Source organism: Moschus berezovskii, chromosome 2, assembly GCF_049115385.1.
Source record: "Moschus berezovskii isolate FMDL1 chromosome 2, NW_MosBer_1.0, whole genome shotgun sequence".
NCBI classification, from domain to species: domain Eukaryota; kingdom Metazoa; phylum Chordata; class Mammalia; order Artiodactyla; family Moschidae; genus Moschus; species Moschus berezovskii.
Genome location: NC_142461.1, coordinates 25,369,754 through 25,383,271, shown reverse-complemented (window position 1 = coordinate 25,383,271; position 13,518 = coordinate 25,369,754). Strand labels below are relative to the sequence as shown.

The 13,518-nt window shown below is 44.0% G+C and overlaps 1 protein-coding gene across 3 annotated transcripts in view; it reads right to left on the bottom strand.

Moving 5' to 3' along the window:
- FARSB (phenylalanyl-tRNA synthetase subunit beta) overlaps positions 1–13,090 on the bottom strand; it is a 78,070-nt gene extending 64,980 nt beyond the window's left edge. Inside the window, exons 1-3 of one of the 3 annotated variants that reach the window (XM_088845291.1) lie at positions 12,968–13,084; positions 5,902–5,957; positions 1,938–2,092 (exon numbers count right to left, since the gene is read on the bottom strand). In XM_088845291.1, coding sequence (XP_088701417.1) covers positions 1,938–2,092; positions 5,902–5,957; positions 12,968–13,025 — 269 coding nt within the window. In that variant the 5' untranslated portion in view covers positions 13,026–13,084. Of the gene's footprint in view, positions 1–1,937; positions 2,093–5,901; positions 5,958–12,967 lie in introns of all 3 variants that reach the window. The other 2 variants (XM_055398756.2, XM_055398757.2) reach the window with 2 other exon arrangements.
- Between the last annotated feature and the right edge of the window lie 428 nt (positions 13,091–13,518).

Below are 13,518 nucleotides of genomic sequence, written 5' to 3'. Positions count from 1 at the left end.
AGTTGACTCACTGGAAAAGACTCTGATGCTGGGAAGGATTGGGGGCAGGAGGAGAAGGGGACGACAGAGAATGAGATGGCTGGATGGCATCACCGACTCTGTGGACATGAGTTTGAGTGAACTCCGGGAGTTGGTGATGGACAGGGAGGCCTGGCGTGCTGTGATTCATGGGGTCGCAAGGAGTCGGTCACGACTGAGTGACTGAACTGAAGTTTTATTCCAACCATGAGTTTGAACTTCTCAGAAAAACAGAGCTTCTTACAAATACAGATGGTCTGGCCCCACCTAGACCTAATGAATCAGGATATTCAAGAGAAAGGCCAGGTAAATGGTACATTCTGAAGGCATAGTTCAGGTAATTGTTGTATCAGGAGAGGGTGGGAACCATTGTTTTAACAGTGCTTTTCAAACCTCAAGATACCTACAATCAACTGGTGAATTTGTTAAAGCATATATCCTGATTCAGGAGGTCTTGGGTAGAAGCAGATTCTGCAGTTCTAACAGGCTCCCAGGTGTTACAGATGCTGGTCCTTGGTCCACACTTTGGGAAGCAAAGGTTTTAAGTCATTTTCCTAATTTTCTCTCATAAAAGTCATATGAGGTGCCTGTTAAATTCCTATCAGGCAGGTTTGGGAAACACAATGTAAGCAGACTCTCCCTGACCCTAAAATATAAACATCTGGACTTCCCTGGTGGTACAGTGGATAAGAATCTGCCTGCCAAGGCAAGGGGACACGGATTCGACCCCTGATCTGGGCAGACTCCACATACCTCGGTGCAATTCAGCCCACGGGCCACAACTACTGAGCACACGCACGTAACTCCTGACGCCCCTATGCCTGTGCTCCACAACAAGAGACGGTGGCGGTGGTTCAGTCGTTAACTCCTGTCCAACTCTTGCGACCCAAGGACTGTAGCCCACCACGCTCCTCTGTCCATGGGATTTCCCAGGTAAGAATATAGGAATGGGTTGCCATTTCCTTCTCCAGGAGATCTTCCCGGTCCAAGGATCAAACCCGCAACTCACGAAACGCCACCACACTGAGAAGCCCACACACCACAACTATAGAGGTAGTCCCCACTTTCCATAAGTGGAGGAAAGCCTGTGAACAGCAACGAAGACCCACAGCAACCAAATAAAAAATAAAACAAACATCTGACTGTCATGCAGAGAAGCAACTGCGTCAACCCTCAAATTTTAACATCTTATTAACCAAATGCCTTATTACCACCCTTTCACCAACACCTGTCTCTCATCTGACAGCCTCATAGTTTCAAAGTCTAGCCTATCAGCCTAAGGCTCATATTCTTTTGCATCTAACAAGATAATGGGTAAGTAATCAAAAAATAATTATTTTTGATAGCTTTACTGTTTCACCTCTTTTTCACTTTACACATTCATCATTTTCTATATGTATCACATGAAGAGTCGGAAGGGGACTTGAAAATATTCTTCATTATAAATTACAAGATTGAAACTAGAGAAGTCAATTAACTTGCCCACAGCCGTCATGAGATCTTCAGTTTTCCAGTCAGGAAGCTCCATTTCTGAGCTTCCTTAGAATTCTTAAGAAAACAGCATAGAAAGATGTATCCTTCTGCTTTTCTCCCAACCATTAACCAACCCCATGAACTATCTATTCCAACTGGATTACTGAAGGAACTCACATGAACCCACTAAGGAGTTATTAAAGAAGCCATAAAATCATTAACCACTCCAGTTTTAAAATATGTTCCCCAAATGAAAGACTATGACTCTTTTTTTCAATTTTCAAATGGCTATATCTACAAGCTCCAGTCAGCTCTCCATGCAGACCCAAAGCTGTGCATCTGTCCAACAAGCTTTTTTTCAGAAACTTAAACAGGGTTGTTGATAATGACAGGCAAAGAAAAAAGAAATCCACTTAGCCACAGGTTTAATGAATATACTCCCTTACCTTTCTTTGAAGACTTGAAGTCCTCGAACCAATCCTTCCAGACACAGCAGGTCATATCTGTTGGCAGGGACGTCGATTTTGTAGAGAACAACATCAGAGGCCCCATGGGCCTTTTGGTTACCTTGTTCCTTACTTATAATTTCCTTTTCAGATGTCTAAAACAAACCCCAAAATTAAAATAAAACTAAATAAATCTAAATTTTTTTCAAAAAAGTCATTATCAGTCCTATAAAGAAGTAAGTACATTATTCATTCTCTTTCCAGAGCAGCAGAAAGCTGTCTAAAGCAAGGCGTGGGCTAAACTTTGCCTACTACTTGTTTTTGTAAATAAAGTTCTACTGAAACATTGTCACACCTATTCATTTACATTTCATCTGTTGTTATTTCAATACTGCAACAGCTGAGTTGTGACAGAGACTCTATATAGCTTTCAAAAGCTTGCTATTTGGCACAAAAGGTTTGCCCATCCTTGATCCAAAAGAAAATGAAAACACCAAAGAGAACACAGGGCAGCAATAACGAAAGTGTCAATGAGACAAAGTAAAGGAAAATCACCAAATAAAAGCTACTCTGGGAATTCCCTGGAGGTCCAGAGGTTAGGATGCCACACTTTCACTGTTGAAGGCCTGGGTTCAATCCCTGGTCAGGGAATTAAGACCCCACAAGCCAAGAAATGGGGGCAAAAAAAGAGACAGAAAGAAAAAAGAAAAGGTCCGTGTAGTCAAGGTTATGGCTTTTCCGGTGGTCATGTATGGATGTGAGAGTTGGACTGTGAAGAAAGCTGATCGCCGAAGAATTGATGCTTTCGAACTGTGGTGCTGGAGAAGACTCTTGAGAGTGCCTTGGACTGCAAGGAGATCCAACCAGTCCATCCTAAAGGAGATCAGCCCTGGGTGTTCATTGCAAGGACTGATCTGAAGCTAAAACTCCAATACTTTGGCCACCTGATGCGAAGAGCTGACTCATTTGAAAAAACCCTGATACTAGGAAAGATTGAGGGCAGGAGGAGAAGGGGACAACAGAGGATGAGATGGTTGAATGGCATCACCAACTCAATGGACATGGGTTTGGGTAGACTCCGGCAATTGGTGATGGACAGGGAGGACTGGCGTGCTGCGGTTCATGGGGTCGCAAAGAGTCGGACACAACTGAGCGACTGAAATGAACCAATGGGCAGCCAAGACTAGAAGCAACATGAAAATGAGAATAATACTATAAAAGCAAACAAAAACATTTGAAGAGATCATCGGAAGCTGTGGTGTAAATCAGAAGGGATTATAGGTGTATAGTCCATGGGGTCGCAAAAAGTTGGACACAACTGAGTGACTTTCACTCACTCACTCAACCCATAGGTACAATGGGAAGAGGTCTAAGGACAATAAAGGGTACAGAGCAGCAAGAGCAAAAACAAACAAGGGAGAAAGGAGAAGAAATACCACTAGAATAAATTTAGTGCAAAAGTAAAAAGTTTAGAATATCTCAATCACCACACTGTAGAGATTTTCTTAAAAACAATCATTGCCAAGAAGTTAAATTCTGTTCTCTACATTTACCATGGCAGGAAACTGTCTATATACTTATTTCCAATCAAATTCCTTAGAAGTCATACTCCAACTGTTAATATTACCCACAAGTTATCCCCACTTAACTAGAACTCCTGCTATTTCTGTCACAAATCATCTGCTAAAATAACTGATGGACTCCTATCAAAATATGTGATGTACTTTGTTTTACATGGGGCTCTCCCACTGCCACAGCATGAGCAGTTCAAATTACTTCCCAAAGAAGCATAATCTACACTTGTATAGCATGCTGAAGAATTCACTTTCCTCAATGAACACTATGCACCTGAGTCACACCTGAGGAATCACAGAGTCCACAGGAGGTTGGAAAAGCCCAGGGCTCATACTACTTTTTGACTAGGGGCTCCAAAGAACACCTTCACTGGCCATCTCAAACTTAGGAGGCATACTGTGAAAATTAGGGAAAATTTAAAAATAAAATAAAAAAAGAATGTTGATGTATGGCAGAAATCAACACAATATTGTAAAATAATTATCCTTCAAGTAAAAAATGTGTTGCTTTTTTCTTAAAAAAAAGAGGAAAAAGAGGAAGGGGAAGAAGAGGAGGCAGGAAAGGAAGGGGAGAAAAGAAATGGAGGTGGGACGGGGAGGATATGAGAAGAGGCAGGAGAAATTAGAATTTAAACTGAGTTCCATCAAAGGGGTCAACAAAATTGCTAATGTTTTAGTGAAGAAAGATGGTGCTGGATTCCAGGCAGGACCCATATAAAGAAGGGGAGAAAATGTAACTAGAGATCCTTTTCAAAAAAGACACGGCTGCCTAAGCCTTCTCCCATTTTTAGCATTTCAGTCCATACAAAGATCACAGGTGATGACTGGGTTTATCAATGCTAACAAAAATGTTATGGAAATCAATAACCACAGACACTTCAGAGCCAGAGGGATCTATGAAAAGTGAAAGTTAAAGCGTTAGTCCCTCAGACGTGTCTACCTGTTTGAGACCCCATGAACTGTAAGCCTGCCAGGCTCCTCTGTCCATGGGATTCTCCAGGCAAGGATACTGGAGTGGGTTGCCATTTCCTTCTCCAGGTCAGGGGATCGTCCTGACCCAGGGATTGAACCTGGGTCTCCTGCACTTCAGGCAGACTCTTTACTATCTGAGCCACCAGGGAAGCCCAGAGGGATCTACAGGGATCCCTGAAAGGATCATACATGTAAACTCCTTATATCACAGATGAAAAACAGGCCCAGAGAGGCAACGTAATGTCCATGATTCCACAGCAAGTATTCTGATCTTCAGTCCAATGCTTAGTTATTACAAAGCCTCAAACACAATTTCGAGTTCTAATAAAATTAATAATAATTTAATATATACTATAGAAATGATCAATCCTGGGTGTTCATTGGAAGGTCTGATGCTAAAGCTGAAACTCCAATACTTTGGCCACCTCATGCGAAGAGTTGACTCACTGGAAAAGACTCTGATGCTGGGAGGGATTGGGGGCGGGAGGAGAAGGGGATGACAGAGAATGAGATGGCTGGATGGCATCACCAACTCGATGGACCTGAGTTTGAGTGAACTCCGGGGGAGCTGGTGATGGACAGGGAGGCCTGGCGTGCTGTGATTCATGGGGTCGCAAAGAGTCGGACACGACTGAGTGACTGAACTGAACTGAACTGATAGAAATCTCAGCTGACTTCTCAAGCATACAGATGCTCGTTAACATTAAAAAAGTTCTTTTTGTAACGTTTGTAAAGAAGCAGCAGGAAAAATAAGGCAAGACAATGCAGGTTTTTGTTGGTCTGAAGGTTTTTTTTAACCTTATAGTGTTATTATACACCAAAGAGATTAAGACGACTTGGGGGAAAAAATAACACTAATTACCAGAGAAATATTAAGCTGTCTTTTTTAGTTACAAGTACAGTGTCCCTAACACATAATCAATATTAGTTATCTATTTGGTAAATAAAGCTATTTTTCAAATGTTTTAATCATTGTACAATGAAAAGACCAGGAAAATGTTTCAAAATCATTTTTACAAGCAATTCTTCAAAAGGCAGGAGATCATTTTACAAGATCAATGTACAGAGTGACAAGTGAAGAATGAATTAACACTGGAACAGGCACGGGAGGAAGGTGGGATGGGGCTCAGAGGAAATGGAGGAGGAGGAGCCAGAGGCCAAGGAGACAGCAACTCTGACTGAAGCTCAGTTTCCATTGCTCCCAGACCCCTTCCTGATGACTCGAAGGGACTGCATCCTAATAAAGGCATGAACCCCTTTAGAGATTTTAGCAACATTCTTAGGATCAGAGCTTAGTCTCATAACACAGAGAACACAGAAACCACCAGGGCCCACAATGTTTCCTCTTAGTCTAACCGTAAGGTAACAAAGATAAAATGTAATGAACTTAGAATATTAAAGAAATATCTAATACATACAATTTCATCAAGTTCCAGTCCAAATTCAAAACACAGTTCATCAAATTCTTCATCAGCTAGGAAAAAAAAAGAGATTACAAATTTTAATCTTTTCAGTACAAATGCAAATAGCACATAAATACTGCATCTTTTTAACTGTCTTACACCAAGCATCCTAGATATCAGGCATCAGATATCACCATTTAAAAACAAAAAAAGCTTGACCAAAAACAATTTTTAAAGAAAGAAAAACAAAATTATTAAATAAAGGGCTGATTCACCTAACTAATATCAGCTTAGAATCAGATTACCTGATTGTAAGCACTGCAGAGCTTACATTTATTAAGAAAAACAATTTGCAAGCCGGGATCTAATATAAAGTGGGTCCAAATCACAGATCCAAAACAATGGAATCGTGTCATATAAACCCTATCATTTCAAATTCTCTGAGGGGGCCTGACAGCTGGCTTTGGAGCCAATTCAATCCAAGTTCAATTTCTGACTGCTCCACTAGTCCTGAGAACTTGGCACCTTATGGAAACTTTCTGATTCCTCTGCCTTATAAAGTAGCATTTTACAACCATGCATGCAACTGTTGGAGAGTTCCTGCAGATAATGGGCTTCACCTAGTGTCCTGAAACACAGTAGGTCTGCAGTAATTAATAGTTCTCTTCCTTACTTTAAAACTATATCTTACTTTGCTTTGCTAGCGGATACACAGCATTGTCAGGGTTTTCATGTTACGAAGAATGGAACACAAACCATCATTACCAGTATATTCTAGTGCTAAGCTGGTCATAAGATTTCTGACCCTGACAGTGAACTTCAATTCAAGTTAACATTTATTGAGCACCTTCTATGAGTTGGCACTATACTAGGTGCCAGGGCTACAAAGATAAATAAAACACAATTCCTGCCGTAACTACTCCCTACTCCAGGAAACAAACCAGATACGTAAATACAGATATGTTAAGTGCAAGGTACAGAGTTGGCACAAAGGAAGCCATCAACTAAGGGTCAGTAAAGACTTCACAGAAAGGAGTCCATTAGGCAGGGACCATGGGGAGTGAGAGAGACAATAGCATGAGAAATCTGGCAAGTTCCATATGAATGCTGCATGAGACTCCTGTCAGGAAGAGAGATGATGGAAGAAGTAGAGAGAAGTCAGCTCCTGATGCCAAGGGATTTGCCCTCTGTCCTGCCTGAGGCGACGGGGAGTTACACTCCAGGACTTCCAGCGGGGAAACCGCATGATCAGATCTGCACTTTAGAGCAGCGGTGCCCAACCTTTTTGGCACCAGGGACCGGTTTTGTGGAAGACAATTTTTTCCACAGACCTAGGGGGATGATTCAAGCACATTACATTTATCGTGCACTTTATTTCTCTTTTTATTACATCAGCACCACCTCAGAAAATCAGGCTTTCGATCCCAGAGGTTGGGGACCCCTGCTTTAAATAATGGTGGCAGAGGACTTCCCTGGCATCCCCAGTAGTTAAGACTGCAATCCCAATGCAGGGGACACAGGTTCGATCCCTGGTCAGGGAACTAAGATCCTATGTGCTGCATGGTGCAGCCAAAAAAAAAAAGAATGGTGGCAGGGCGGCAGACGAACTGGAGCAGAGAATCTACTGCAAACCAGTGAGACAGTGAGGAATTCATTAAAGCAGCAGCAGTGAGTGAGAGGGAGAAGGAAGAATGTGAGAAATGTGGAAGGCAGAATCTGTAAGGCTCAAAGGCTGACTGGGAGGTGGGAAGAGTGAGTGAGCAGGAGGCGTGTAGGATGGCTCCCAGGTCCCTGGTGTGTCCCTGGGGTGAACGCGTAGGTGAGGGGTATCATTAACTAGGGCAGGAGGTGACAGAGGCCCCAGAGATCCCTCCTCCTGGTGCTCACACCCTGTTAACTGAGGTCTCAAACGACCACATGAATGAACCTGGAAGCATACTGTCCAGCCCAGCCAAGTTTTAAGATGACTGCACACCCAGCTGAAAGCTTGCCTGCAGCCTGGTGGGAGACCCACGGCCAGTTCTCCCAGCTACGCCACTCCTCCCTCGATTCCTCTCTCAGAAACTGTGCGAAATAATAAAGGCTTGTCATTTTAGCCTTTGAAGCGACTTAGCAGCAGCAGCAGCAAGTACCGGTGTAATCAGTGCTGTAGCAGTAAATAACTAACACAGACTTCGGTCCCTGGAAGTGCAGTGCTGCAGGAACAAAACCAAGAAAGGCTCTGGAGTCAGGAGGTGGGCTTTGACAGTGTAAGTAAAACCTCAAGTGCCTGACAAAGCTGTTATTTGAAGCCTCAGTCTCCGACAAGGAGGCAGGTAAGGATATGGAGGAAAGTGAGGAAGTGTTACTGGAAACTGACAGACCCGGCATCCTCTTTCAGTTCAGTCACTCAGTCGTGTTTGACTCTTTGCGACCCCAAGAATCACAGCATGCCAGGCCTCCCTGTCCATCACCAACTCCCGGAGTTCACTCAAACTCATGTCCACAGAGTCGGTGATGCCGTCCAGCCATCTCATTCTCTGTCATCCCCTTCTCCTCCCGCCCCCAATCCCTCCCAGCATCAGAGACTTTTCCAGTGAGTCAACTCTTCGCATGAGGTGGCCAAAATATTGGAGTTTCAGCTTTAGCATCAGTCCTTCCAATGAACACCCAGGATTGATCTCCTTTAGAATGGACTGGTTGGATCTCCCTGCAGTCCAAGGGACTCTCAAGAGTCTTCTCCAACACCACAGTTCAAAAGCATCAATTCTTCGGCATCCTCTTTAAGTAGATGCAAAGCTTAGCAACATTGTTGCTGACGGTTACAGGAACAGAAAAAAGTACCCACTGAACAGGGTGATGTTAACTAAGCTTTCCGTCCAGGGCTGACAGTGTCGCCTGGTTTATAATGTGAGAAAAGAGATGAAGACTAGGAAATAAAAAGGAGCTGGGACTTGACGGTTTTAAAAATTCTCAGTCTCCCCAGATGTAACAAATGCTAAGATTAAAAAATGACTTCAGAGCTAAGAGCAAATCCAGAGTATTGCCAGGGAGACATGGACTAAAGATGAAATCAAGGGTGTGACTGTAAACTCTTGAGACTCAGCAAAATCAAAAACATCATTCAGACAAAAGGCACTATGGATCAAGAAATGAAGGATTGGCCTCACAAATTTATTCAGCCACACAACTGAGTTTAAATAAGAGCACTGTGTCAGCAGAAGCCCAAGGTACAAAACAGCTTATTTCAGAGATTCGTGGGTATTGTGGCTTTTGACCAAGGAAGTGGAAACCAACAAAACTGACTGAAGAGCCAGAGTTTTTTTGTTTTTCTTTTTTTAAAGAAATACATATGCACAAACATTGCAAGCTGGGGCTAAAAGGGACAGAGATGGGAAGAAATGAATACCCAAAAATCTGTTAGTGGGAAGAAGACTAGGAAAACCAATCAGCTGTAAAGAGTGCTTTCCTTTCACCAAAAAAATAAAGTGACGAGCATCACTCAGAGGGTAGAACCAAGAGACTAGAGGGTAGGGCAGAACCAAGGACAAAGGTCCCAGGCCTGCAGTTCTAATCAAGCATCTCCATCATTTACCAGCTCAATTTCAGAACTACCATGGACCAGTAACTCTTTTGTGTCTCTCATCTTTCTCTTTTGAAGAACAATGTCCTAGACCTGTCTTACCCCTGTATGTTAGGGCAGGTGGAGCAGGTAACCTGTCTCTTCAGTCTCTCGGGTCAAGAGTAATGATACTCGAGGAGCTGCACTTAGGGAACTACACTGAAGAGCCTCGTCCGCAACTGGACCTGATTTAGATGAAGAGACTGGATTCTGAGCTGCTGCTGTAATGTGATGACACTTCTTTGGGAGGGAGCGTATGTTGCATGTGGGAGGAACATGAATCACTGGGGGCCACAGGACAGACAGTACTAGTCAGTTCCCAAGAGGTGTCCAAGAACACTTGCCTCTGGTCTTCTGGTACCAACATCCTTTGCAGTCTCCACCTGCACAGTGCCAGAATTGGTTTCTGTGACCCAGAGAATATGGCCAGGAATGGTATATCACTTCTGATACATTAGGAAAAACTATGGCTTCTATTGTGAGCTCTCTCTTGACTATCTGCTCTCCTGGACCTCTCACTCCGGGACAAACGAGTCACCATGTTGCAAGCAGTGCTATGGAGAGGTCAAGGTGGGAAGCACTGAAATCTCTGACCAAAACTCAGCAAGGAACTGCTGTCTGCCAACAAGCACTTGAGTGAACTTGGAATTAAGACTCTCCAGCCCATTAGACCTTGAGATGAGTATAGACCTGACACCTTTACTACAACCAGGTGAAAGTTAGAACCACTCAGCTAAGTCACTCCCCAATCCTTGAGCCTCAGAAACATATACCAAATGACCATTGTTTTAAGGTGCTAAATTTGAGGATTATCTATAGATAACTAAACGGTTACTGACCAAATTGTTCAGAATCATTAAAATATACTGAATCCTTTATTGAGTCCTAATTATCAGACAATTTGTTTTATTCCTCTCAGCTGTATTTCACCATTTAAACGCAAGGAAGAACCAATAATAAATCATGTTTAATAATTCCCTCTAACAAAATGACACCCCTAAGTAACTACATCTTTGGGGTTTACATGATATACAGAAGTGGCTCTAGCAGCACTGCCAGCAATTATACCAAGGCAAGACAGGACCAGAATTGAAGAACAGTGAAAACAAATCAGTCAACAAGAAAATGAGTAGCAAGAGGAAAACATCTTAACAGAAAGGTGATTAAAAAAAGATGGACTAATGAGACAAAACCGCCCCAGAAGAGCAAAATGAATAGAATAAAAGCAGCTTGAGGGCTTCCCTGATGGCTCAGCGGTACAGAATCTGACCTTAATTCAATTAACATTTAAAAGATTAAGAACACGTGAAATATAAAATAATGATGACTATTATTCCTGAACTGTCTGAAGTACACCAACATCAATCCTCCTGAGTGAAACTTTAATGAGCCAGCAGTCGACAGATATTTATGAATAATCAAGTTTACCTGATGTCTCTCAATATGAAAAAAAGGGAGAGGGCAGCTAGAGAATAAAACATCAGATGATGGGAAATAAGCTATAAATCTTACCATTTTTTAAAACCTAGATTATTTCTTACTTTGCCAGATATGGATATCCAAGTGGAAATTTACCACGGTTGGACTGAACAGATTTTGCTACATACCATCGTGTGTAATTCAGATATATCTTAAACAATTAGTGAGAATACGGTTTAGAAAGATGGTAAGAAATATAAAAAAGCATAGCATGAAATAAACAGTGTAGAGAATAAAAGCCCCGTTTAGAGGACAAGAGAATTACATCTCTTTTCAGGGACATAGGAAATATTGGGCTTCCCAGGGGGCTCAGTGGTAAAGAGCCAATGTGGGAGACTCAGGATCCATCCCTGGGTGCAGAAGATCCTCTGGAGAAGGAAATGGCAACCCACCTCCCAGGATTCTCGGGAAATCCCATGGACAGAGGAGTCTGGAGGGCTACAGTCCAAGGGGAAGCAAAAGAGTCAGACATGACTTAGCGACAAAACAACAAGGACAAAAGACTAGGGAGAATAACACTTTAAGAATACAGGTAACCCTTGAAGGAGGCAGGGATCTGGGCTCCGATCCCTCCACCAGGTTGGAAATCTCTGTATAACTTACGGCCGGCCCTCCTGTGGTCTACATGGGAGGATTCAACAACCACAAATTATGCAGAACCTCAGTATTTACTGCTGAAGATAAAACCTTCTATAAGTGGACCCGCTCAGTTCAAACTTGGACTGTTCAAGGCTTAGCTGCACCACAGTATCTAGAAGTACACCTGAAGAGCTTTTAGTTTTTAAAAGCTAACTTTATTTCCACAATAGTGCCTTATTGTAGGGAGCAGTACCTGAGGGGGTTGCTATAATGAGCCCCTGAACTAAAAACTGCTCTCACAAACCAATTATCACAGTCGTTACACAAGCTGATACACTGGACACGGCAGATGTCATTTCAACTGCGACATGTATAGAATAATTGATAAGTGTACTTTATATTTCCCCCTTTTTTTTTCAGTAGCAGTGTTTTTTTAAAACTGAAGAGATGAAGGGCAGCCTGAAGACTAGGTCCACCGAGTCGACTCCTCGTCACTCAGGGCTCAGCCCACAGGCTACCACCTAATTAACGTTTTTCCAAACACAGTATCTTTTTTGTTTCCCTTCTAGCATTTAACATTATCCAAACCAGCATCAGTTACTAAGCAGATTTTATTATCTGCCCCTTTCATCAGAATGTGAACGTAGTGGACTTTATGCGCCCTGTGCACCGCTGTATTTCCAAAACGCCAAGAACAATGCCGGAGAAGGCAATGGCATGCCACTCCAGTACTCTTGCCTAGAAAATCCCATGGATGGAGGAGCCTAGTAGGCTGCAGTCCGTGGGGTCGCTATGGGTCGGACACGACTGAGCGACTTCACTTTCACTTTTCACTTTCACACATTGGAGAAGGAAATGGCAACCCACTCCAGTGTTCTTGCCTGGAGAATCCCAGGGACCGGGGAGCCTGATGGGCTTCCGTCTAAGGGGTCACACAGAGTCGGACACGACTGAAGTGACTTAGCAGCAGCAGCAGCAGCAAGAACAATGCCTGGCACATAACCGGCATTAGGTAAACGTGAATAAAAATAAAACTAGGAAGAAAAGCAAGCTGTCCCCCCTGTTCCTGCTCACAAATGGAGTTCCCAGAGCGCTCTTCTTGCACTCCACTGACTACACTTGGAATGCTATCCGGAGCTTCATTCCTGTTCTACCCCCTGGCATCAGGTACGCCGAAGGTGCTCCGTAAGAGACCGGTGAGTGAATGACACTGCGAGCCCAGCACATGCGGGTCCTGCCCTGACACCCGCGGCAAACTCTGTTCCCAAAGGCGACATCCGCGGTTGGCCTACCCTAGCTGGACCCCGAACGCCAGAGGCCAAAACCTGCGCGCAGCATAAACGTGGCCACAATGCCTTTTTGCAAGAGGGTCCCAGCCTCCGAGGAGAGGCGGAGAGCACAGGCTACAAGGCGCGCACTCACTGTAGGTCCTGCCCAGGGCTCGGAAGAGCACATCTCGCTTCACGCTGACAGTCGGCATGGCGAGTCCGGCCCACTGCGCCTGCGCGGGGCGCGGACCCGGGCTCGGCGACCGGGCTGTGTGTAGGACCCGACGCTTCCGTGCGGGCTGTCTTGAATATTGCCGGTCTTATTCTCACAGTTCCTCCTCTCGATTTTCATTTGAAAGCAGGTGAGTTACCACCATGAAGCTCATTAAATCTAATTCATTGGGAGAATAATCTGGAGGCCGAAAAAGGTGACATACTTGGATAGAATGGGCGAGGGTTTGACAGGCAGTAAGATGAACAGCCCGCGAAGGTCCTCACGCCTCCAACACTTTACGGAAGGAGGACGGCCAGCTAGGTGGGCGGGGCGAAGGGGGGGCGAGTGCGTGGAGGAGGCGGGACCTAGAGATGGAGACGCCTCTTGCGGGGGAGTGAGAATGTGAGAAGGCGAGGTCTCAGGCAGCTCCAGGTGGCGCTAGGGATAAAAGAGTCCTCCTGCTAGTGCCGGAGAGCCAAGAGACTTGGGTT